The sequence below is a fragment of the Scyliorhinus canicula genome, chromosome 11 (assembly GCF_902713615.1).
Source record: "Scyliorhinus canicula chromosome 11, sScyCan1.1, whole genome shotgun sequence".
Taxonomy (NCBI): domain Eukaryota; kingdom Metazoa; phylum Chordata; class Chondrichthyes; order Carcharhiniformes; family Scyliorhinidae; genus Scyliorhinus; species Scyliorhinus canicula.
In genome coordinates this window covers 121,860,859-121,885,265 of record NC_052156.1, presented here as the reverse complement: position 1 = coordinate 121,885,265, position 24,407 = coordinate 121,860,859, and the positions used below count along the sequence as shown (strand labels likewise).

At 44.7% G+C, this 24,407-nt stretch overlaps 1 protein-coding gene across 1 annotated transcript in view; it reads right to left on the bottom strand.

Annotated features, from left to right (window-relative positions):
- Window positions 1-24,407, bottom strand: part of lrrk2 (leucine-rich repeat kinase 2) — a 184,732-nt gene that overhangs the window by 79,029 nt on the left and 81,296 nt on the right. The window contains exons 15-23 of the mRNA XM_038812210.1: window positions 18,247-18,388; window positions 15,077-15,216; window positions 12,662-12,778; window positions 12,385-12,555; window positions 6,681-6,942; window positions 3,894-4,085; window positions 3,776-3,802; window positions 3,126-3,214; window positions 1,995-2,067 (exon numbers count right to left, since the gene is read on the bottom strand). Of these exons, the coding sequence (XP_038668138.1) occupies window positions 1,995-2,067; window positions 3,126-3,214; window positions 3,776-3,802; window positions 3,894-4,085; window positions 6,681-6,942; window positions 12,385-12,555; window positions 12,662-12,778; window positions 15,077-15,216; window positions 18,247-18,388 (1,213 nt within the window). The remainder of the gene's footprint in view (window positions 1-1,994; window positions 2,068-3,125; window positions 3,215-3,775; window positions 3,803-3,893; window positions 4,086-6,680; window positions 6,943-12,384; window positions 12,556-12,661; window positions 12,779-15,076; window positions 15,217-18,246; window positions 18,389-24,407) is intronic.

The window sequence follows — 24,407 nt, the reverse complement described above, 5'->3', positions numbered from 1 at the left end:
CCAGGAGTCTAGTAACAGTGGGGAAGAAGCTGGTCTTGAATCTGTATCTTGAGACTTTTGTATCTCCTGCCCGATAGGAAGAGAGAATAACCCGGGTGGGAGGGGTCCTTGATTAGGCCACCCGCTTCCCCAAGGCATGGGGAGGAGTAGGCAGAGTCAATGGATGGGAGGCGGGTTCACGTGATGGACTGGGCTGTGTTCACTACTCTCTGTAGTTTATTACAGTCTTGGGCCGAACTGTTGCCATACCAAGATGTGATGCACCCAGATAGGATGCATTCTATGGTGCATCTGTAAAAATTGGTAAGAGTCAATGTTAAACGAAGATTTGTAAAATGTGACTTCTCAATGCGGAATTTGAAATCACTCATGAGGAAGCCGGAGTTCAGTGACACAAGGCGACGTACAGTATATGAATCATCTGGAGAGATTTTGAGGAACAATCAACAAACATTCACTTGAATGTTTGAGAGGAGTGCATCTTACCAGAGACTAGGCTGAAGCATTTATATCCACCTCCAGCCAGAAGTGATGGGTGGATGGATGATCCATCCCTGTCTCCTCCTGAGGTCCCACAATCATGCATTCCAGTCTTCAGCCAATTCAATTGCAAAGGCTATAGACCCTGAAAATATTCCAGCAATAATACTGAAGACATGTACTCCAGAACTTGCCAGAACAATGGCAACTACCTGGCAATGTGGAAAATTGCCCAGGTTATGTCCTATGCACAGAAAGCAGGACAAATCCAATCTGGCCAGTCTACTGTCAATCATCAGCCAACGGACGAAAAGTATCATCAACAGTGCTATCAAATGGCACTTACTCAGCAATAATCTGCCCACCGACGCTCAGTTCGGGTTTTGCCTGGGCCACTGAGCTCCTGACCCCTTTACAGCCTTGGTACAAACATGGGAAGGCAGTGATACAGTGGTATTCTCGCTTGATGAGGAGGTCAGAGGCCCAGTTCCTCAGTAGAGTGTCCTAGGCTCAACCATCTTCAGCTGTTTCATCAATGATCTCCCATCCATCATGAGGTCAGAAGTGGAGATGTTCGGTGAAGACTGCACGATGTTCAATAGCATTAACGACTCCTCAGACACCAGACACTGAAGCAGTCTACGGGAAAATGCAGCAAAATCTGGACAATATCCAAGCTTGGGCTGACAAGTGGCAAGTAACATTCATGCCTCGCAATGATCATCTATAGCAAGAGATTTAACTATAGCCCCTTGACATTCAGCAGCAATATCATCATTGAATCCCCCTCTATCAACATCCTGGGGGGGTTACCATTGACGAGAAGCTGAACTGAACTAGCCACATTAATACTGTGGCTACACAAGCAGGTGAAAGGTGAGGAATCCGCACCTCCTGACTCATCAAAGCCTGTTCACCATCAACAAGGCACAAATCAGGAGTGGAATGGAATACTCTCCACTGGATGAGTGCAGCTCCAAGTGCAACTCAAGAAGCTTGACACCATCCAGATCAAAGCAGCCCACTTGATTGCTATATCTTCCACAAACAATCAGTCCCTCCACCACCAACGTACAGTGGCAGCCGTGTGTACCATCTACAAGATGCATAGTAGGAACTCAACAAGGTTCCTTCGCCAGCACCTTCCAATCGCGGGCCGGAGAATCGCCGCAGGAGGCCCGCCGACTGGCGCGGCGGGATTCCCGCCCCCGCCGATTCCCGGGTGGCGGAGAATTCCGGTCACGGCGGGGGCGGGATCTACGCAGGCCCCGGGCGATTCTCTGACCCTGCGGGGGGGGTCGGAGAATATCGCCCATGGATTGCAACTCTGGTGATGGCAATGGGGAGCAAAAACTCCCCATTAATAATTTATAAGAATAATTTATGAAACAGTCATTGCAGTAATAAATTTAAATGAAGGCTGTAGGTTTTTCTGAAATAATGAATTTTGTATCAGTGCAGATTTGGAATAGTTTCACATCGCATAGTTCAAAGTTTAGATTTATTTTTGTTACCTGGTTTAAGAAACACATGAGAAATAAGTCTCCGCCTTGGGTTAACTGCAGGCTCAACATCATCAAGTGAACTCTATTAGTGCAAACAAATTGGTTTAAAAAATGCATTAGAAACATTTGCACAAAATTAATTCTATTATTAACATTTAAAAACAAAATATTGTATTTACTACTGCACAAAAATGCTCCACCTCAGATTATTAGTGCCCAGAAGTTATGTTTTATTAAGTAACAATTGTCACTGCTGTTCTTTGTAAATATGCCCAAATTATAAACAGGGTATTGGCAGATGATAAATATACCATGTTACAGGGACAATGGAGAAAGTGATAAAAGATTCACAAAAGCTATTGCAGAATTGAGATGATATACGTATCAGGAAAGGTTAAGCAGGCTTGAACTCTGTTTTTTCAGAAAAGAGAAGACTGAGGGGTGATATGACAAAGGTCTTTAAAGTTATGAAAGGGTTTGACAGGGTGCTCACAGATCAGGGGCTGGAGTCTCCGATTTTGAGGCCATGTCCGGAGGAAGTGTCTGATTTTACAACGGAAAAAATCAGCGAGGCCCCAACACCGACCCTCTGACCGGGAGGGGCTAGCAGTCATGCCACGTAAAACACACGGCCTGCCCGAAATAAACGGCTGTAGAATCGTCGGGTCCGTGGCCACGAATGCGCACGGCGACGACCTGCAGCGGCCGCGTCGTACAACATGGCACCAGCCGCGTGCGTATCCGACCTGCTAGATAGTGCCTCCCTGGACACCCATAGACACCCCCGGGCCATGCCCACCAGGCCCCCAGCCCTCTCTGAAGCCCCTCCGGCCAGCTGCATTCTGAATTTGTAGTTTTGAAGTGTTAATCGTTCTTTCAAACTTTTGAATAGTTGGGAGTTAGTTTAAACTTGGATACTTCATATTTCAGTTTTTGGTGTGAAACCATTATTTTCTATGTATGTTGTGGAATCATGATTACTCCCGACTAATGAGCAATTAGCAAATATTAATTAGAAAGCAAGCAGGAAACCAGCAGAGGTGGGGAATAAAAAAGTATGGCCACTAAAAATGGGAAGCATACCAGATAGAATACTGGCATTACTTTGCATTATTTTTCTACTCCATTTAATTAACGTACCAGAGAGCTGCTGTGACACAAATTAACTGTAGACTCACTGTGCATTCCAGTACACAGGTAGTTTGGATTTTGAACTACAACATAACTCCCTAAATTTAAAAAGAAAAAAAGTACTTTGGGATATGTACAATCAATGAGGAAATGGAAACGCAGAGAAACTGGTTTGTAGCACACATTGAACACAGCCAACCTTTTTGCAATTCAAACATAAACCAATGGTGGAGGGAAAGATTTTTTAAAAGTTTGAATTTCTCCGTTGAGCCATGCAGGTTACATTTACATTAACTAAAAGCTGAAGAAATGCAAACTTTTAACTCCAATACACCAAATATCAATGTTTGCTTGGTTTACACATGCAAGCGCCTATAAATTCTGCCTTCCACATTTCAGTCATCAGAAAATAAAATCCCCAACATGCAGTGTAGAGCAAAATTGTAGATAGGTCCATATATTTTCCCATGCTTCCTGCCACAGAAACATACACCAAACATTTTTGTAGAATTTCATGCAAAAACATTTGTTCTTTTTAACAAAGGCAAGCAAAATAGTCATAATTGTCAATGGAACAATGCAAGCAACAGCATAAATGTTCAAAAATGTTCAAACTAATTTCCTGCATTTAAAACAGGCAAGTGAACACTATGACTAACTCCTGACTTGATGATAATACTTTGTGTCTGTAAAAAAGAAACAAAGACCAACAATGAACTGGTGACAAAGCAAAAAACAAAATCAGCAAAATTGTTGAAGCATCTATCAGAAGCAAACCTTCACTTTCCAAGTCATCGAATAGGCTGCTTTCTTCTGTATCAGTTGACACATCTGATAACGCAGTGTAATCATTGCTCTTGTCCAATGCTTCCTCAGAGAAGCTCAATTCTGAATTTGTCCTTGAACTTTGCATTTGTGATAGTGCTGATCCTGTCCCATCCTTTCGCAAAAGTTGTGCCAAGGAGCCACCTGTGCCAATAGAGCATGGAAGTTAATGATCGTTAGTTTGTCCACCATAAAAAGAAAATGGTTCAAAACCAGTCCAGCAATAGACATTGATATGCGAAAGCACATGATTCTCTGATCCTGAGGCTAAGTGTTGACGCCGTCGTAAACGCCGTTGTGTTTCTCGACGGCGTCAACATGACCTCAGAAGCAGCGATTCTGACCCCTACAGGGGCCAGCAGGGCACTGGAGCAACCCACGCCACTCCAGCTGCCAATCCCTGGCGTCAGATGGGGACCGCAGGTCTGCGTATGCACAGTGGGACCGGCGCCAATGCGCACATGCGCAGTGGGACTGGTGCGGTTTCCGCACATGCGCGGTGGCTCTCTTCTCCGCGCCGGCCCCGATGCAACATGGCATAGGGCTACAGGGGCCGGTGCGAGACAAAAGAGACACTCGGCCCGAGAGGCCGGCCCGCCGAATGGTAGGTCCCGATCGCAGGCCAGGCCACAGTGGAGGCCCCCCCACCCCCGAGGTCAGATGCATTCACACCGAGGTCCTGCCGTGTAAGACCAGGCGTGAACGGCGCCGGCAGGACTTGGGTTTTTTTGCGTGGCCGCTCGGCCCATCCCAGGGTTTTTTTGCGTGGCCCCTCGGCCCATCCCAGGCCGAGAATCGCCAAGGGGGCCACTAACACTGCGCTGACGGCGCCGACCGCACCGGCGGCAATAGTGACGATTCTCCGCTCTCTGGACAATCGGGGGACCCACGTCGGGGCGGAGTCGCGCCCATCCCAGTGGTTCTCCGGCCTGGCCTGGGCTGAGAGAATCCCGCCCATGTTTCTGATCCCATCATTATGGTCAATTAGTACTCGTTCTAATGCCACTACTGGACTTGCTACTTCAGGAATACCCACACACAGCATGGAGCACACTGGTCTGCCTCCAGAACTAAAGCAAGTGGAGTTGAGGCAGGTTGTACGAAAATCATTACAGTAGCTCTTATGAATTGGGCAAAAGGAATGAGTGGAAGTTGTGGGGAAAAAGCATTTAGAAGCAATATGTATGCCTCCAAATCCTTTTAAAACAAAACGCACTTAAAATCATATTGGGAAAATAATTTGGTTACACCAGTTTCCAAATGCACAAATTGATGAATTGCAGAAATAGCAATCACAATTTTCCCTGGGTTACAGGAATTATTGTTTGTTCAAGCCAACAAAAGATGGCATACAAATAATCACCATATCAAAATGATAAAAAATGGGAAGGTTATTGTTAAGCCACAATATAGCTATACATACAGTGAATTAAGAAATGATTCTAAAGCATGGTTTAGACTTGAGTTTCTAGGAATAGGTGGGGCCACATAACATTAAGATTCATGGTGTCTTGAATAAAGATGACACAATATAAGCATTAACGTGTGGCTTGAAATTCAGATGAAATCCCCTCTCCGGCTGAACTCCGCTGTCAGCAGCATCATTGTGATGCCAAGTGGCCAGGAACCTTGGTGCAAGGGAGGAGTAATGGGGCGAAATTAGATGTAGGGTAATCATCAGAATGCCTTAGTAGACAGCTGAGCAACAAGTTCGGAACTGCACTTAGGAACAGGTCATCCACCTTTATATACATTGTAAACAGCCTGAGAAGGAAGCAGAAGTTAGATAGAAAATCCAAAGGACACATCCATTGGTGCCCCCTTAACCATCTTGCTAGTTACATCCTCAAAATACTCAAACATATTTGTCGAACACAATTTTTCTTTCATAAATCCGCTTTTCCAAATCATATAATGATATTCAAAGTTTTCTGTTATCACATGCTTACGAGAATGAGCCATGTTGCCTCCTGATATTAGACTAAAAGTCCTATAGTTCCCCATTTGCCCTTCCTGCATTTTTTAATAGCAGAGTTACATTACTATGTTGCAATCCTTGGCAGTTGTTCTAAAAACTAAGCCTTGGGTCACTATCTGTGTAGAGTTTGCACATTCTCCTTGTGTCTGCGTGGGTTTCCTCCGGGTGCTCCGGTTTCCTACCTCAGTCCAAAGATATGCAGGTTACGTGGATTGATCATGCCAACTTGCCCTTTAATGGTTAGCACTGTTGCTTAACAGTTCAGGGTCCCAGGTTCGATTCCTGGCTTGGGTCACTGTCTGTACGGAGTCTGCCTGTTCTCCCTGTGTCTGCGTGCGTTTCCTCTGGGTGTTCCGGTTTCCTCCCGAAAGACGTGCTGTTAGGTAATTTGGACAGTCTGAATTCTCCCTCCGTGTACCCGAACAGGCGCCGGAATGTGACGACTAGGGGCTTTTCACAGTAACTTCATTGCAGTGTTAATAAAAGCCTACTTGTGACAAAGATTATTATATTATTATTATAGTGTCCGGAGATGTAAGGTTAGGTGGGACGGAGGTGTGGGCCTGGTAGTTACATCCTCATCTTTCAGACGGTCAGTACAGACTCAATGGCCAAATGGCCTCCTTCTGCACTGAAGGGATTCTATGGATTCTATGAAAAACAGAGCATAAACACAACACACTCAGAAAATATTAGTTACACTCCTCACTGACATTAACTGTTAAATCTATTAAAGTCAAATCATCTTTTCATGGACTTACTCAATTGTCGTTTTGAAATGGGAAACCTTTCATCAGGAAACAATGGAAGTAGCCAAGCAGCTTCAATCTTGCCCATATGAAGTCCACCCAGGCAAATGGCCTTATTGTTTTGGTCCAGTCCAAGTTTTCGTAAAAGCACGCTTATGATTTTACCATCACCCATCTTAATGCTGGCGTCTAATGCTTTCCGAATATCTTGCTCACGTGCTCCACTGTTGAGCAAAAGCTCCACTAACAATGGGTTGTTGCTTTGCTTACAAGCCTATGAAAACCATCAAGAAGCTGTTAAAATTCAAGTCTTATTAATATAACCAAACAAAATTACAGGAAGCAGTTTTATTCTTCTCGGGGTCCAAACAAAGCACATTGCATTCTTTCCTCATATAATGGGGGGAGGTTTAACATGAAAATGAAATGAAAATGAAAATGAAAATCGCTTATTGTCACGAGTAGGCTTCAATGAAGTTACTGTGAAAATCCCCTAGTCGCCACATTCCGGCGCCTGTCCGGGGAGGCTGGTACGGGAATCGAACCGTGCTGCTGGCCTGTTTGGTCTGCTTTAAATGCCAGCGATTTAGCTGAGTGAGCTAAACCAGCCCCTGACATGAAGGAGTGTATGGGTTTAGGTGCAGGCTGCAAATCGCCAGTGCTGGGTGGGCTATACCTGACAAAAGTGCAAACCAATCTATTGGCTCAAACATACTGACTGCTAGAATTAACTTGGTGGCCTGTTAGACTACTTACCAATTTTTAAAATGCTAATTACGCAACTGGACTGATATTTCAACATATTTAACTTTATCATCGTGACCTATGCATCCTGAAAATCGTGACTGAAAGCAAAACAAGAATATAGTAAGTTCTCAGAACTCATTGCTTTTTTTAACCTGTTAATGGAAACGTCAATGGCAGTGATATCTGAATGATCGCCAGTGCATACTCAACCCTGCCTCTTTGCAAGCTGCAGATCCAGCTAACCTGGTTAGTTGTACCAGGAAAGGTCCTATGCGCAGGGTTACATGTGATGACAAACAGCAGATTCAACAGTAGTGAAGGCAGAGGAGTTGCAATCTCGGAGGACAGTGGCTGGCTAGTGGGAAGCAGAGGATCTTCTGGGAAGAAGGTTTACGTTTCTACGTTTCTTCCAAACACACGAGAAAGGCAATGGGAAACCACCTCAGACTTCCCTTTTCCCTTGTCAAATATGGTCAGCACAAACAATTCTTATCTAGACAACAATGTAAATGGGCTTGGCCCCACTCATCAATAACTTCGTACAGGCAACCATGAACAGAAAGACAACCCGGGCCATCATCATGGTGCTGTGCAAGCCTCAAAAGCTCTAAGAACAAGCACAAGAAAAGTAAACTTACACCAAAAAATTACTTGGAACATTAGAGCATTATACCAAGCAGAAAAAGCCACTCGAGAGATGTGCAGATTGTCAATCCATATTCTTAGTTTCTGTGAAGTAAGGGGGAAGGGGGGCTGTGAAGTACCAAGACATGGATGGAGCCATTATCTACTTAGGTGGCAATAAATATGAAAAAGGAGTGAGAGTGACCTTTGATCAAAAGCATTGCAAACCCTTTTTAGTACATTGGGCTGTTTCTGAGAGACCTTTCCTTTTCAGAATATGAGGTACTCCTTTCAACTTGAGCATTATACAAATATATGCCCTAAACCACTGTGTGTCAAATAGGGACATTGAAGTATTTTCTGAGCAAATAAATCACACTAAGTCAAACTAAATAACCTGTTGGACTTCAACCTGGTGTTGTAAGACTTCTTACTGTGCCCACCCCAGTCCAACGCCGGCATCTCCACATCACAACTAAATCACGGAAGACAACAGTGTGTTTCTCAAAATATCCTCAGCATTGTCATGGGAGGGCTCAAATACAAAGTTAGACGGCGCTTATGTACAAGATACTGTGGGCCCACATGGTCTCAGAGCGTAACAACCAAAGTGACATATGGGTCGATCGGGACTGTTGGAACAATCAAGTTATTTCAAACACATGGGGCGGGATTCCCAGGGGGCGGCGTGAATCCCGCTCGGCCGCTCTGACGTCGGCTGCCGTATTCTGCGGCGACGGTTTGCGGGCGGGGCGGGGTTTAGGCCACGCCGGTTGGGGGCCGTTGGCAGCGCCCCCCTGGCAATTCTCCGGGCCCCGATGTGCCAAGCGGCCACGCGTTCCTGGCCAGTCCCGCTGCGTGGTGTACATGGTCCATCCCGGCGGGACCTGGCTTGGAGGGCGGCTAGCGGAGTCCTCGGGGGGGCGCAGGGGAATCCGGCCGCCGGGGGGGCCCCAAAGGTGGCCTGGCCCACGATCGGGGCCCACCGATCAGCGGGAGGGCCTGTGCCATGGGGGCACTCTTTCTCTACGCGCCGGCCTCAGTAAGGCTCCGCCATGGCCGGCGCAGAGACGAACCCCCGTGCGCATGCGCAGGAACACGCTGGCGGTTCTGTCCATGCACGGAACGAAGGGCTGACCAACCCACGCCAGCCCTTCGACGCTGGTTGCCGTGGCCTCAACCACACCGGCGCCGGCCTAGCCCCCGGAAGTGCGGAGGATTCCACAACTTCTGGTGGCCCGACGCCGGAGTGGTTCGCGCCGCTATTGGCGCCGGCGTCGTGCCGTCCCGCTAATTGCAGGAGAATCCCGGCCATGGTTTTAAGCATCACCCAGGCAAATCTGGTCATGGAAGAGTCCCAGCAACCAAACAAAAAATCAGATCACCTTTATTACAGACATTGCAGAAACTTCATTACCCAGTCAAAATCCTATCCTGTGGGGCAGCACGGTGGCGCAATGGGAGCACTGCAGTCAAGGTGCCGAGGTCCTAACCCAAAGCTGTGCAGGGTAGGTGGATTGAACACACAAAATTGCCCCTTAATTGGAAAAAATAAATTGGGTACTCTAAAGTTTAAAAAAAGAAGAAAATAAAAATCCTACCCTGGAGCAGACTGTGACAGCAATCACAAACTAAAGGTTGCTACAATGAGTGTCAAGCCAAAGATTCCTCGTAAAGGAAATCCAAGGAGACTGGATCTTTAATGAATGAAGGAGTCCTTCATTAAAATGCATTCCAAGTGGAGGTGATGAGCCACTTGAAGCAGCACAGGTGTAACAAACATCGAGTGGAATTCAACATGTTCAAGGAGATTTTAATGGAAAGTACCAAAGTTTAGGTTCCTACAAATGTGAAACACTTCAAGCAAAAATGAATGACAGAAAAAACCATGTGAGCCGATGGACGAAAGGGGAAATAGTCAGAATCAGAATACAACAAACAACTCAGAAATAAAAAGGAAATGCATCACAGATAAAATAAAAATGGCTGAATGCATTTCAATTGAGATAATGAAAAACTCATCTCCTCAGAAAATTTGCCAGGTTGATAATGGCATTTCCAGAAGGAGAACAGTTTGTAGCCCCAGTGGATGGTTGAAAGCAACGAGTGGTTTGATTCTAAAGGGAAAGGGGCAAAATAAGATAAAGACGGCTGTGAATATATGGGAAGATTGTACAGCCATGATCCAGGACCTTGACTGCTAATCAAAAATGAAGACATAGGCGAGAAGTAGAACTTATGCTGAAGATGAAGATTGGGAAAGTAGTGGGACTGGGTGAAATGACATGAGATTATTGAAGCAACAGGAGAGTTAGGAACAGAAAAACTGACTATTATCATCAATCGAGATCTACAGCATTAACATTACCCCTGAAGACCTAATAAAAGTCTGTTTTAATCACTAAGATCTATTTAAAAATCAGTTTGATGTGTCACGTCGTAAAGATTATCTCCAGAATCCATGAATAACAGAGAAAATTAAAACAGAAATTTCAGATGCAAAGTGTGGCTTTGTAGACGATAAAGGAACACAAAATGTAATATATCTTTTAAAAGCCTTCGAGAAAGAGCCATTGAAATGTAAAACTACCTCTACCTGTGTTTTATTGATTGTACTACAACAATTGATAAAGCCCAACAGAAACATCTCATTGAACATATTAACATCAATGGGAAAGATCTTCGATTTATTGGGAATATTTACTGGAATCAGGTTGTGGCAAACATCTACGAAAACGAATTCAGTAACTGGAAAGTGATCAAAAGTGGAGCTAGACGCGGTTGCAATCTCTTACTAGATTATTTCCTCCTTTACAGTGATCACATTCTCAGAGGAATTGAAGGGATGGATGGTATAATATTAGGAGGGAGAGCCATCAATAATATCTGCTATGCTGACGACAATTGTAGTTGTAGCAACAGATGAAAACATGCAAAAAATTAGTCAATACCTAGAAAAGTGGTAAACATGGTCTTACACTCAACTGCAAGTAAACATATACTATGGCAATGACAAAGTAAAATAACATTCCAATTCGCAAAGTAAATTGAACGAAGTTAGAGTACATCAAACAATTCAACTATCTAGGAAGCACAGTATCATCAGATGTCAAAAGTAGTACTCAAATCTGAAGAAGTATTGCACAAGCCAAAAATATTTTCAAAAAATTAAGCAACATTCTAACAAATGTCAGCTTGAGTCTGATGTCTGATAGGTAATGAATTATGAGTGCGAAGCTTGGGAAAGAGGAACAAAAAAAAATCAACAGTTTTGAAATGAGATGCTTGAGCAAATGAAGCAAGGAGAAATAACTATGTGATACTGAATGGGACCGGAAGACCAAGAGAAGTCTTAAATAATTTCAAAAACAGTGTATGAAGTTCTTCAGATATAATATTCGTGCAGAAGAGTTGGAGTACTTAATCACCTCTGGAACGATTAATGGAAGAAGTGTGAGAGGCTCACAGTGAAGGAAGTAGCTAGACGACACTGGTTCAACCAGATCTCCAACTAGGTTAATCCACAGTTACTAAGATTAGAAAGTCTGGAAAACCATGGTCGCCTACGTTACTAGCCATAGAATCTAGATGATGGTGACCAGTGCGCAAGGGTTTTCCCACAATACTTTTGCTGAGAGCTTACTTCCTACACTTTGGAAACTTCCCAAATCAGATTTGGGTGGTGTCACCCTGGATGTTGAGATATGGACAATATAACAATCAGCAACTGCAAATTGGGATGGGGACTGGGAGGAAGTCAGCAAAGTTGTTGAGGCTGTTGATTGAGGGTAGGTTTACAGGATTAGCCTGTTGGGCCTGGAGGAAATGCATCTGCTCCTTATGACTCACAAGTATTTGTAGAAGTGCTTACTGTATAGATACAGTCCTTATCATCTCTTTTTCCTTGCTAGGTTTCCCATGACCCAGAAATCCCAGCTATCAGACGTTAAAATAGAAACCTTGTTGAAACAGAGGTATATAGCCTCTTTAAAATATTTAATGTCTGACCTGCCTACCGGGAGTGGATTAGTCACCTGTTCCTTATTCTGCCTTGCATCCTTTAAAACCGAAAGTGGGCAAATTCAAGGCACATTGGATTCAGATTTCAAATTTTGTTTAACATTTCAACTTCCCACCCAACCCAAATCCTCTTATTTTTGAGTGACAAAATTACCAACAAACAATTTTTGTTTTGATATAGAAGCCGAAATATCCATTTATGCCCATGTTTCATAACTCGGGCCACAATCCTATGACTGGCCATGTTGAAATTTGGCAAACAATCATTCTTGAGAGCAGAAATAGAGTTCCAGCCGACTTAACATTTTAATAAAATGATATTTACCTGATAAATCAGTGATTCATTTTTAGACTTGTAATTGACATCAGCCTCCAAGGTGATTAAATATTCTGCCATCATGACATTGTTTTCTGAGCAAGCATTCTCAAGCATCTGATTTGTTATTCCACGATCAATGGTCAACTTAGACAAGCATTTGAAGAGGAGTCTTTGTAGCTAATCATTTCAACAACAAAGAAGAGCAGCATAAAACAACTGCCAAAACTAAATTCAAAGTAAAGCACCTTAAACTCTTGATAATGAGAAGGAAATTTAAAATAACCTGTTTGCTTCTGCAATCTGTCACCTGCTGAAAAATATATCTATCAATATCTTCCTTGAAGAAAATTTCACAAGAAGACGGTATGGTTTTGAAATACGTCAAAGCTGCTTGGATACCCTAAAAAGAAATAAGGATTTAATTGCAATTTAATAAGCATTTCTACTGTATGTAAAATTACTTTCAACCTCTAGATTCAATGCCCTTGAAATTTTAGGTTAAGAAATGTCTTAGGAAGCTACATTGCTATTCAGTTCTGTCAAGGCTTCTGCAGTGAATCGCGTGTTGAAAAATCGCAATGCTGATTAAACATTTCAAACGTGTGAATGAGGCAGGTGATAAATTGGTTATTTAATAATGACATCAAACCTGAGGGGCGGTATTCTCCGCTCCCCACGCGGCGTGGGAGAATCGCAGGAGGGCCCCCTGACATTTTTCACACCCCCCTGGCGCCCCCCGCGATCCCGCCCCGGAAGAATCGCCGCTCGCCGTTTTTCACGGCGAACGGCGATTCTCCGACCCCGATGGGCTGTTCACGACCGTTTCACGACGGCGGCAAACACACCTGGTCGCTGCCGTCGTGAAACGGGCGCCAGATGCCCGTTTGGGGCTTCTAGGGGGCCGTTTGGGGCAAGAGCACCACGACTATGCTCGGGAGGGGACAGGCCCGCGATCGGTGCCCACCGATCGTCGGGCCGCGTCCAAATCGGACGCACTATTTCCCCTCCGCCGCCCCGCAAGATCAAGCCGCCACGTCTTGCGGGGCGGCTGAGGGGATAGACGGCCACCGCACATGCGCGGGTTCGTGCCATCAGCGTCATGACGTCAGCCGCGCACGCGCGGGTTGGTGCCGGCTGATGTCATTAGGCGCGCCGGCCGCGTCATACTTGCCGCTACGCCCCCGCGGCCGAGAGTTAAGGCGCGCCGCTCCTAGCCCCGCCGGGAGGGGAGAATAGGGGGCGAAGAGCGGCCTCCGAGGCCGTCGTGAAACTCGGCCAAGTTCACGACGGCCCTCCCGATTTTACCCGGGAGCAGAGAATTCTGCCCTTGCCTTTCAAAGTTAATTAATAAATACAAAAGAACGTAAAAGAACCATTTAAATGTTCTAATATTGCATTAATGGGTGAAATCATATCAAAGGTGGGGCAAGGATCTGCAATGTTTTGCCAGCCAAATGATACTTTACTGCAAAGACAGGCAACCTCACTTTTGCACTGCCAACACAAGCACAAAGGTATACATGTCTCATTCAGCACATTCGTCAATCTCCCATCAAGGTACCGCGTGCGAAAAATACATCTTAACTAGAGTATTCTTTCTCTGTATCCATCTTCCTGTCATTCATTAACCTGAAATGTGGTTTGAGTGACAGTGATAATCTATTGGCCATTATGGCACTCAGATACATAGAAAGATACAGCACAGAAGGAGGTTATTTGTCCCATTTTGCCCTTGTCGGCTTTTTGGTAGAACTTTATAATTAATCCCACTTCCCTCTCTCTTTCCACATAGCCCTGCAAATGTTTTCCCTTCAAGTGTCCAATTCCTTTTGAGTGTTATTGTTGAATATGCTTCCCCCATCCTCTTGAGCAATGCACTCCAGATCACAAGAACTCAATATACTCAAGGTTCTTTTGCCAGTCATCTTAAATCTGCGACCCTGCAAACAGTTTCCCCTTATTTACTCTATTAAAACTACTGATTATTCTGTGTACAAAATCTCCTCCTGTCCTTCTCTTCTCTCAGGAGAGCAACTCCAGCTATTCCACAGCTGGGGATTGAGGATGACCCTCAATCCTGGTACCATTTGAATAAATCTTTTCTGCACCCTCCAGCTTCCTTGCTTTTGTTCTCTATGCATGTGCACTCGACTATGGATCGAGACCTCATTTCAAAAATAGATTGGAACTGTGCACAATTCATTTGAGCTCATTTGAGACAAGCGGAAGAGCATCTACAATCCCTTAATCTAAATAGAATTCAAGTTCTCATTCAGAATTTAAGAGAATTGTAAATAGATAGCCTTCCCTTCAGTAACATTGTTTACTTCCAAAAGTGAATGCTGTACAGCTACAATGCCAAGAAAGCACCATGCCCAGTGTCTATGTGTGCAATAGCATAACTGTGAAGAAATGATTATGCATTTCCCCTATTCCCTCTCGCAAAGTACCTGGGACTGGAGACTTCATGCACAGACAAACCAACAAAGTATCAATTCTGAATAAGTCTTTGGGGAAAACACTTAAATTTGACTCATCAGCACATAACAAATCCTAATTTTAACCGAAAAGTCAAAATATGCCTTCCTTTAAAAACCCAAAACTGAAATGTGTTCAAGAATTATTTAAAAATAACCCAAAATTAGTATTATCACTTCTTCTTTAGCTTTCACGCAATTATGCTTTTACAATAACCTACCTGCATTTGCACTTCTACATCCTCTTCATATCTCCGTAATGCTTCCACCAAAATCTTTGCCACCAAACCCAAGAGGGAAGGACATAAATCTTTCTTCGGAACAAGAATCCCCAGAAGTTTCAAACACAGGTACTGAATTTCTGGAACAAAAAAATGTGAAACACAGTGAATGATTAATTAATGTGAGAAAGGTTAAACACTTGTGCAATAGTTATTCCTTACATTCTGTTCTCTTGGCTCACTGGAGCAACTACCTATACAGAAAACACTAAAATCAACTGTTTTCAATTATGGTTACATCTCATGGTAGAATGGTTATGGATTCAGCAACCTCCACAGCATCACCCAACCTCACAACTTCTAAAAAGCTAAGGGCAGGTGGAGTACAGGTGTATCATCATGTCAAAGCCACACAGTATCCTGATTTGCGCGTATACCATCTGGGGTATCCTCATCTTGCGAGGTGATATCATGGAATTTCCTACCCAGGACCGCATTGTGGTAACAACATTAACACAAGGATTGCAGTAATTCAAGAAAAAGGCCGACTACCACTGCTTTGAGACAAGCAGGCATCAGCAATAAATGTAGTGTTGCCAGCATTACACACATCCCAAGAACAACTATAAATACATTAACATAATGTGGTCCAGCTAGCCTATTAACTATTTGAAGTACTGCAATACTTGGAGCTAATGCACAGAATTCTTGCCTTGGCTACCACTCTTACCTCAACAGCAAGTTATGAATTAAGCCTCTCCCACGATTGCTGCACATAAAAACAGCCATAGCTGCACAGTTGAAGGTCCCATGACACTATTCAAAAAAGAGCATTGGAGTTTTTCCTGGTGTCCTTGCCAACATTTATCGCTCAACCAATACCAAACGCCAAGGTTTTTACCTCATGCTGCTTGTCAGAGTTTGCGGTTAGCAAATTAGTTGCCACAATTGCCTTCAAAATGACAATGGCTACGCTCAAAATTAATAAATTGGGTGTAAAGCTCTTTGGAATATCCAGAGGCAATGAAAGACACTGTGCAAATTAAGGTTTCTTCTTTCTTTATAGGTTTCCTGTGTCAGCACGGTTTTAAGTCAGGTTCAAAGTCACTATGATTCTATCGCCATAGAAAGCATCCTATCCGGCTGCATTGGAGCCTGGTATGGCAACTGCCCGGCCCAAGACCGCAAAAAACTTCAGAGAGCCGTGAACACAGCCCAGTCCCTGCCTCCCATCCTTTAACTCTATCTACACCTCCCACAGCCTTGGGAAAGTGGGCAGCATAAACAAGGGCCCCTCCCACCCGGCTTACTCATTCTTCCAACTTCTTCCATCGGGCAGGAGATACAGAAGTCTGAGAACACGCACAGATTCAAAAACAGCTTATTCCCCACTGTTACCAGACTCCTAAACAACCCTCTTATGGACTGACCTGATTAATACTACACTCCTGTATGTTTCACCTGATGCCGCTGTCTATGTAATTGCAATGTGTACCTTGTGTTTCCCTATTATGTATTTTCTTTTTACTTTCTTTTGTTTTCATGTACTAAGTGTTGAGCTGCTTGCAGAAAAATACTTTTCACTGTACCTCGGTACACGTGACAATAAACAAATCCAATCCGAAACAAATAGTGATCAAGAGACAGTCATAGGTTTATTTACTGCAACATTAAATCTATTTTGCAGACTTTCGATTATCTCCATTCCAATCATCCGTTTTCGCAATAACTACCAAAATCATTGTGGAATAAAATCCTGTGCAAAACAGTCTCATTTCACAGCTAGTTTTGTTCTTTGGCATTCAGACATTCAACTGCTATACCTGATGAACAATTGTTTATTTTGCTACTTGTACCATATTTGTTTTCATTTCCATGTTGAGGTCATGCAAAAATATGGATGTGAAAGATAACATTTTGAGCGGAGTAGTTCTCTCCATGATAAGAAGTTGGCAACAAATACAACTTGTATTTCCCTGACATGTCTCACACATAGAGCGCACTTTACCAGATGCATTGCGCCCGAACATGCGATCTACTGGGATCTTGCGAGAGGAGTCTAGATCTAGAGGGCATAGGTTTAAGGTGAGAGAAGAGAGATAGAAAAGAGACCAGAGGGGAAATTTCTTCACATAGAGGGTGTTAGCATCTGGAACGTGCTGCTGGAGGCAGTGGTAGAGGCGGCTATGATTTTGTCTTTTAAAAAGCAGTTAGACAGTTGCATGGGCAGGCTGGGTGTAGAGGGATATGGGCCAAACGCGGGCAAGTGGGACTACCTTTGTGATAGAAACTGGGTGGCATGGACATGCTAAGCCAAAGGGTCTATTTCCATGCTGTAAACATCTATGACTCTATGACACAATCTGAATCCCGCCCATTGTGGACAGGATCACAATCTGGCAAATGTGCATATTAGAGCGAGATAGCTTCGCTCTAACCCCTTCGCCTCAGAGATGTCAGGTGAGCACCATTTTTTACCGGTTCCCACAAATGGGGACCAGATGAAACAGCTCTTGACGGTGGTCTCCCAGTGGATCAGAGGTCCCCAGGTGATTGTCCTCCAGGCAGAATGGCACCTGATGCTGTCGGTGCCACCTGGATACCTTGACACTGCTAGCCTGACACCCTGGTAGTGGTACCTGGGTGCCAGCCTGGCACTACCAAGATGCCCAGGTTGCAGTGCCAGGTTCTCTGCTGAGGCCCTGGATTGAAACAAAGACCCGGTAGATAGCGTGGTGTTTCTAGGCGCAGCGAACACCAGGAAACATCCGGCTAAATGCGCTCGTCATGGGACTGTGTTGCAATTTGGTTAGATTATGCCTAGAAAACCATGCCAATGCATTCAATGGGGTAGTCGAAGGTAGATACGCTCCTCCAACTTCTTCCTGGGTTTGGTCCTGCACTACATTTCCATCCTCACACACCCATCAATAGCTTTTGTTGCTTTCTCTCCTTCCCTATGGGGAGACAGACAGCCAGTTGCAAGAACAAGACTGAAAAAAATGGAAATCTTGTATTTCATTACTCTGCCTCATTTGAGAGTCAACAAGTTATTTACCCATGAAGAATAACATGGTTGCTGTCAATACAAATTTCCTTTTCCAATAAAAAATTTTTTATAAACACCAAGACTGAGAATAAAAGTTGACAATAACATTTACTTTTCCTACCTCGTTTATGAGGATGCATTTGCAAAGTATGGATCACAGTGACTAAAGCCCCTCTTCTCATCATTTCTGGTACACCTGAATGATCAGTGATGGAGCAAAGTAATCGAAGGCCACAATGTTGGATAGCTGGATGCGCAATGAACTGGAAAATGTGCAATGACATTGACATCAATACATTTAACAACAAAAGAATTGCACAAATTAGACTAGCGCTACACCATGAAGTATTCTCTTACAAGCAAAGTGCCTTTTCTGCCAGAAAATAATTTTATATTATTTCTGCTCTAATATCATGAGTCCCAAAAAACAAGAGATTATTGTTCCACCGGACACACCGATGATACTTAACCATGTGCCTCGCTGCAGAAGCATCTTGCACACATCTCACATTCTGAGTGGGAGCTCTGGTCACCAGTCTCTTTCTATAGAATTGACTACAGTCACAATATTCAGCAGTCATGGTTCACTCATAGCCACCGGTATTATAAGACACTAAGGGCTGGATTTTGCAATAAGCGGTGAAGCAAGGGCACTGGCATTGATGATGAATTAAATGCTCCAGTGATCGATCTGGTGAGAATCATAGAATTTATAATGCAGCAGGAGGCCACTTGGCCCATTGAGTCTCCAGTGGGTCTTGGAAAGAGCACCCTACCCAAGCCTTTATCTCCACCCTATCTCCATAACCCAGTAACCCCATCTAACCTTTTGGACACAAAGGACAATTTAGCATGGCCAATCCACCTAACCTGCACTTCTTTGGACTGTCACCTCTACATCTGTGCAGTGGTACTACAATGTTCTTTACTGGGCATTTAAGGCATGGAGCTGGAGGGAGGACATCAGGCTGTTCAAAAATACAATTTAAATTATTTCAATATACTCCCAATCAGAAAACTAAAGCACTTAAGTGTGTTACATAAAACAAATTAAAGATCGGGACCTACACATGGATTGAAGGTGAGAGCTAAAATGTTCAGCAAAACATATATTTTTAATTTTCTTAAAAAATATTAACTTAATAAATCTACTAACTAATCACCGAGGAGGTGAATTGTTTTGTGAAGAAGTGTGGACTGAGGTAGATGTTCCTGATCACATTTAATTATTCATTTTTATGATGTGTTTTGATATTTTTGTGCCCTTTTTATGGATTTGTGGTTCTTTTGTTTTTTCTTTTTACTGCATGGGTGGAAATGTTTGGGGAAGAGGGATAGGGTGTGTGTGTGTACATTTTGTTATTCTCTTCCCTGAAATGTATGATATTAAATATGGGTTTGGACTGAGGAGAAAGCTGCGGCTGGTTACCGGGGTGGGGAAGATGATGGAGGTGTTTGGAAAGTTTGGTTCCTTCTCAGGATATAGACTGAACATGGACAAGAGTGAGATTTTTCCGGTGAAACCTCCAGGGAAGGCAGCTGATCTAGAGAGGCAACCATTTAGGCTGGCCAGGACTAGCTTTAGGTACCTAATAATAATGTTTGTCACAAGTAGGCTTACATTAACACTGCAATGAAGTTATTGTGAAAAGCCCCTAGTCGCCACATTCCAGCACCTGTTCGGGTACACAGAGGGAGAATACAGAATGTCCAAATTACCTGACAACACGTCTTTCGAGACTTGTGGGAGGAAACTGGAGCACCTGGAAGAAACCCACGCAGGCACAGGGAAAACTTACAGACTCCCCACAGACAGTGACCCAAGCCAGGAATCGAGCCTGGGACCCTGGTGCTGTGATGCAACAGTACTAACCACTGCGTTACTGGGCCACCCATATGGGAATAAAAGTGGCTCACGACTGGGCCCCGTTACATAAATTGAACCTGGCCAGTCTGGTACAGGGGGTGAAGGTGGATTTGAAGAGATGAGACGCATTCCCATTGTCCTTGGCGGGGAGGGTTCAGACGGTTAAGATGAACATTCTTCCAAGAGTCGTGTTTGTGTGTTTCACTGTCTCCCAGTCCTTCTTTTTAAATTGTCTTTTTTACTGGGGTTAACAAGTTAATTTTGACTCTTGTTTTTGGGGGGGGTTAGCATTACCTAACTTGATATATTATTACTGGCAAGGAAATATTGCAAAATTGCAGGGGTGGGTTATTGATAAGTGTCTGTTTGGGGGCGGATGGGGAAGGCTTCTTGTATGGGTTCGACTTTGAGGGCACTTGTTACTGCTTCTCTTCCGTTTTCTCCAATTAGGTTCTCTTCGAGCCCAGTGGTAATAGCCTCTCTGAGACAATGAGAGGAATGGCCAAGGAAGCCACCAAAGCCACTCAGTTCAAGGGCAACAAACACTGATCTTGCCAGTGACACCCACATCCCTTGAAAGAATTTCAACAATAAATTAGAAACATGCCACCAAATTACGAATTTTAATTTCCAGGACCAAACACCTCCAGTGAGCCATCTGACTTTAAATTCACATCTCCAAATGTTTTTTACTTGTTGAAAAATTGGTCCCTTTAAACATGAGTTACGTATTCAAATAATCAACAGTAGATGTTTGTCATGGAAAATCATCCCCAATAAAAGCCATGAAACCTGACAGCGTACGGAAACAACTAGAAAGACCTTTAACGAACTGGTAGGAAAGAAACAAGGAGTTATGTTACAGTTCGTTAGATTCTGCCACAGTTCCTGCATGCTTACTTACATTTTGCATCACCTGAACTCACTCACAGGGGCAAGGAGACAAAGGCTTAATTTCAGAGTCAGGGAGATGCAAGAGCGAGATGAAATTATCTAAAACGTGATCATGAGTCAACAGATGGCGAGCTGGAGAATTTGAAATGGACTTTCCTTATTTCTACTTTGTAGTGACGACAATACTGATTGGAGCATATAATGTCAAAACCTAGCAACAGCTATTTTTTGCCCAATGTTACTTTATATAACCGGTCATTAAAGTATAGAAAACAACCGAAGATAATATTGATGCATTTGATTAACTGAAGCTCTGCAGTCTTGAAGCAGATCTCTCAGAAACAATTTTACACGGATATTGAAGTGATTTAAAATGGGACAGAAAAGTTAAGTGCAAAGCTGCACTTCAGATATGCCCAGGTAGCTGGATCAGGTGCCATTTGTTGAGGATTATGAAGAGCAAATTTAGAACAGATGTCAGGAAGTGTCTCTTCTCATGAAGAGTAATCAGCTGCCAGGAAGGATAATTAAGGCCAGAACACTGGATTAATTTAAGAAACAGCTGGATATTATAATGGAAGGACGATGCAATGAGATCTGATGGCCCTCGGGGCCTTCCTCATCTAAACCAATTTGTTATCTTGTAAACATCAACACCAACCCTAAAAATAGCTGAGACAATCAGTTTTTTAAATATAAATTTAGAGTACCGAATTTTCCAATTAAGGGGGCAATTTAGCGTGGCCAGTCTACCTACTCTGCAGATCTTTGGGTTTGTGGGAGTGAGACCCACAAAGACACAGGTGCAAACTCCACACAGATAGTGACACGGGACCGGGATCAGAGACAATCATTTTAATCCATCACAAGAGGACAAGTACAATGTTTCAATTTATGCATTAAAATGACCACTAATCAGTTTCAAAGTATTCCACATTTGGTTAAATTATCTATACAAGCTCACAGGACTTCTGGTGGCGACATGCAGGTGGAGGTCGCTAGATTCCGCTAGAGCTCTAATTTTTTGGCCCTTTGCACCCAGTTTTTGGGGGGGATCTTTTATATGAGGTGTCTTCAATAACGTTGTGGGAATTCGAGGATGCCAAAATCCCAATGGAAGAATATGGCACGTAGAGGAACGAGCGCTAGTCCGCCTGTAGGTCTGAACTCAGAGCAGAGGCCTGTGGGAGGAAAGGCAGGAGCAAGCTTGCCGGGTAGGGCTGCGTCCATTACAGCGGACACGCTGGCCGAGGTGATGGCGGTGGAGTTTAAGGAGCAGTTTGAGTGACATGGGAAGAAGATGATGGGAACGCTCAAACAGCTGGTGGAGGATACACTGGCCCTGATAAGGAGGCTCTTCGAAAGATGTCGGAGATGGTGCTGGAGCATGGTAAGGTGTTGAAGGGATGAAGGAGGCATTGTCGCGACACAGCGACCAGCTTGTCTCGATGGGAGAGGAGCTGCAGAAGGTGGAGGAAAGTAATAAAGAGCTAGGAGCCAAAGTGGAGGACCAAGAGAACAGGCCACAGCGGCAGAATCTTCGGAGTGTGGGACTGTCTGAGGGGTTATAGGACCAAAGGCCGATGAGGGTGTTCACCAAGTTGTTGGGGGGAGGAGGAGAACACCTTCTCGTTGAGCTGGATAGAGCTCATTAGTCGCTTTGGTCGAAGCCAAAGGCGAATGATCCACCAATAGCTGTAATAGTCTGCTTGCACAGCTATCAGATGAAGGAGAGGGTCTTGAGATGGGCCAAGCAGAATCGGGAGGTGAAGTGGGAGGCAGTGGTATTTGTATACCAGGAATCACTGTGGATCTGGCAAGAAGGCGGGCGGCCTTTAATAGTGCGAAGGCAGACCTTCACAAGAGTGAAGTGCAATTTGGGATGGTCTATCCGGTAAAGCTGAGAGTTACCAAGACCAACTCTAACTCCAAGACCATGGGCTGGATTCTGTAATTGTGAGGCTATGTCCTCAAGCTGGCGTGGGAACAGTTTCATCTGACGCCCGAAAATCCGGCACAAAACGGCCACCAAACTTCCATGTAGCTGGGGGCTAGCAGCCGAGCAGCGTAGAGCAAACCGCTCTAGCTGCCGATACGGTCCGTGGCCACGCATGCGCATGGCGGCAGCCTGCAGCGGCCACACCGTGCAACATGGCGCTGGCCGCACACGGACCCGGCCAGCAAAATAGTGCCCCTCTTTTGGCAGGCTCGCGAGCCCTGGACCACCCCTCAACAGTGCCCCCAGGCCCTGACAAAGCGCCGCCCTGCCCGCGGATCAGCCCTCTCCTGACTATGGTGGCGCTTGACTGAGTCCGCAGCCGCCATACCAAGTTCCTGACAGGTGAGGCCATGAGAGACCCATGCCGTCAGAAACTCGGCCGGTTGAGAGCAGAGCATTAGGGGGTGGGCCTCAGGCAACTTTCTGAGGCCGTGGATTCGGCGCGTGGCGTACTCTGTGAGTATGCCGCTTTGGAGGGGGCAGAGCATTGCAAAAGCGGCGATCGTCGAACGGCGTCAGCAACCGGATAATCCCACCCCATTTCTTTAGACAGCAGAAGAAGTGGAGGCGTTCATGAGGACTGAAGGACTGGGACTGAACTGAGTTTAGATTTCGATTTCTTATGTTAGTCCAAAGACGTGCAGGTTAGGTGGATTGGCCATGATAAATTGCCCTTAGTGACCATAAAAAAAGTTTAGGAGAGGTTATTGGGTTCCGGGGATAGGGTGGAAGTGAGGGCTTAAGTGGGTCGGTGCAGACTCGATGGGCTGAATGGCCTCCTTCTGCACTGTATGTTCTTTGTTCTTTATGGTTGGAAGGGGATGGTTTGGGGACGGCGGGATAATGGGTCGGAGTTTTTACCCCCTTAGTTTGGTGTTTAGCATGTTTGGTTGTTTAGAAGGGCTGGATGGGGGCTTTCTCTGTTGTGTTTTGGGGGGGATGGGACCCTGGTGGGGCCACCTCATTAGCAAAACTAAGTCGGCTAGTGAATGGGAGTGAGGTGGAGGGCGGGGCCGTAGTTGGCCAAGCCTGTGTGGACATGTTTCAATGGGCCTAGGAGATGTGAATGGTGGGGGGATGGGGAGTATGCAGAGGGGAGCGGTTTTGAGAGGAAGTGTTTGGGGAGATTTCTGAAATGGGGAGAGGTAGTTGGTTGACGATGACTATAGGTAGGGCTTGGTCTCATTCGCGGGACCAGTGGCCATTTTAAGGGGATGGTAGATCCACAAAGTTATAGTGGGGCAGGTATGCCCCACTGGATGGTTATGGCTGATAGGAGGATGAGGGGGAGTGAGGGTGAGAATGGTGCAGAGGTTGGGTGGATTAGTGAAGAGGGCAAGAGTCTTTTCACATTTGAAGAGCTTGAGAGTCAACTTGGTGCTGCTGCAGGAGACCCATCTGAGGGTGAAGGACCAGGTACGGCTTCAGAAGGTTTGGACGAGTCAGGTGTTTCATTCGGGCTTTGATTGCAGGAACCAGGGGTTGCGATATTGGTGAGTAAGAGTGTTAGGTTTCAGATGAA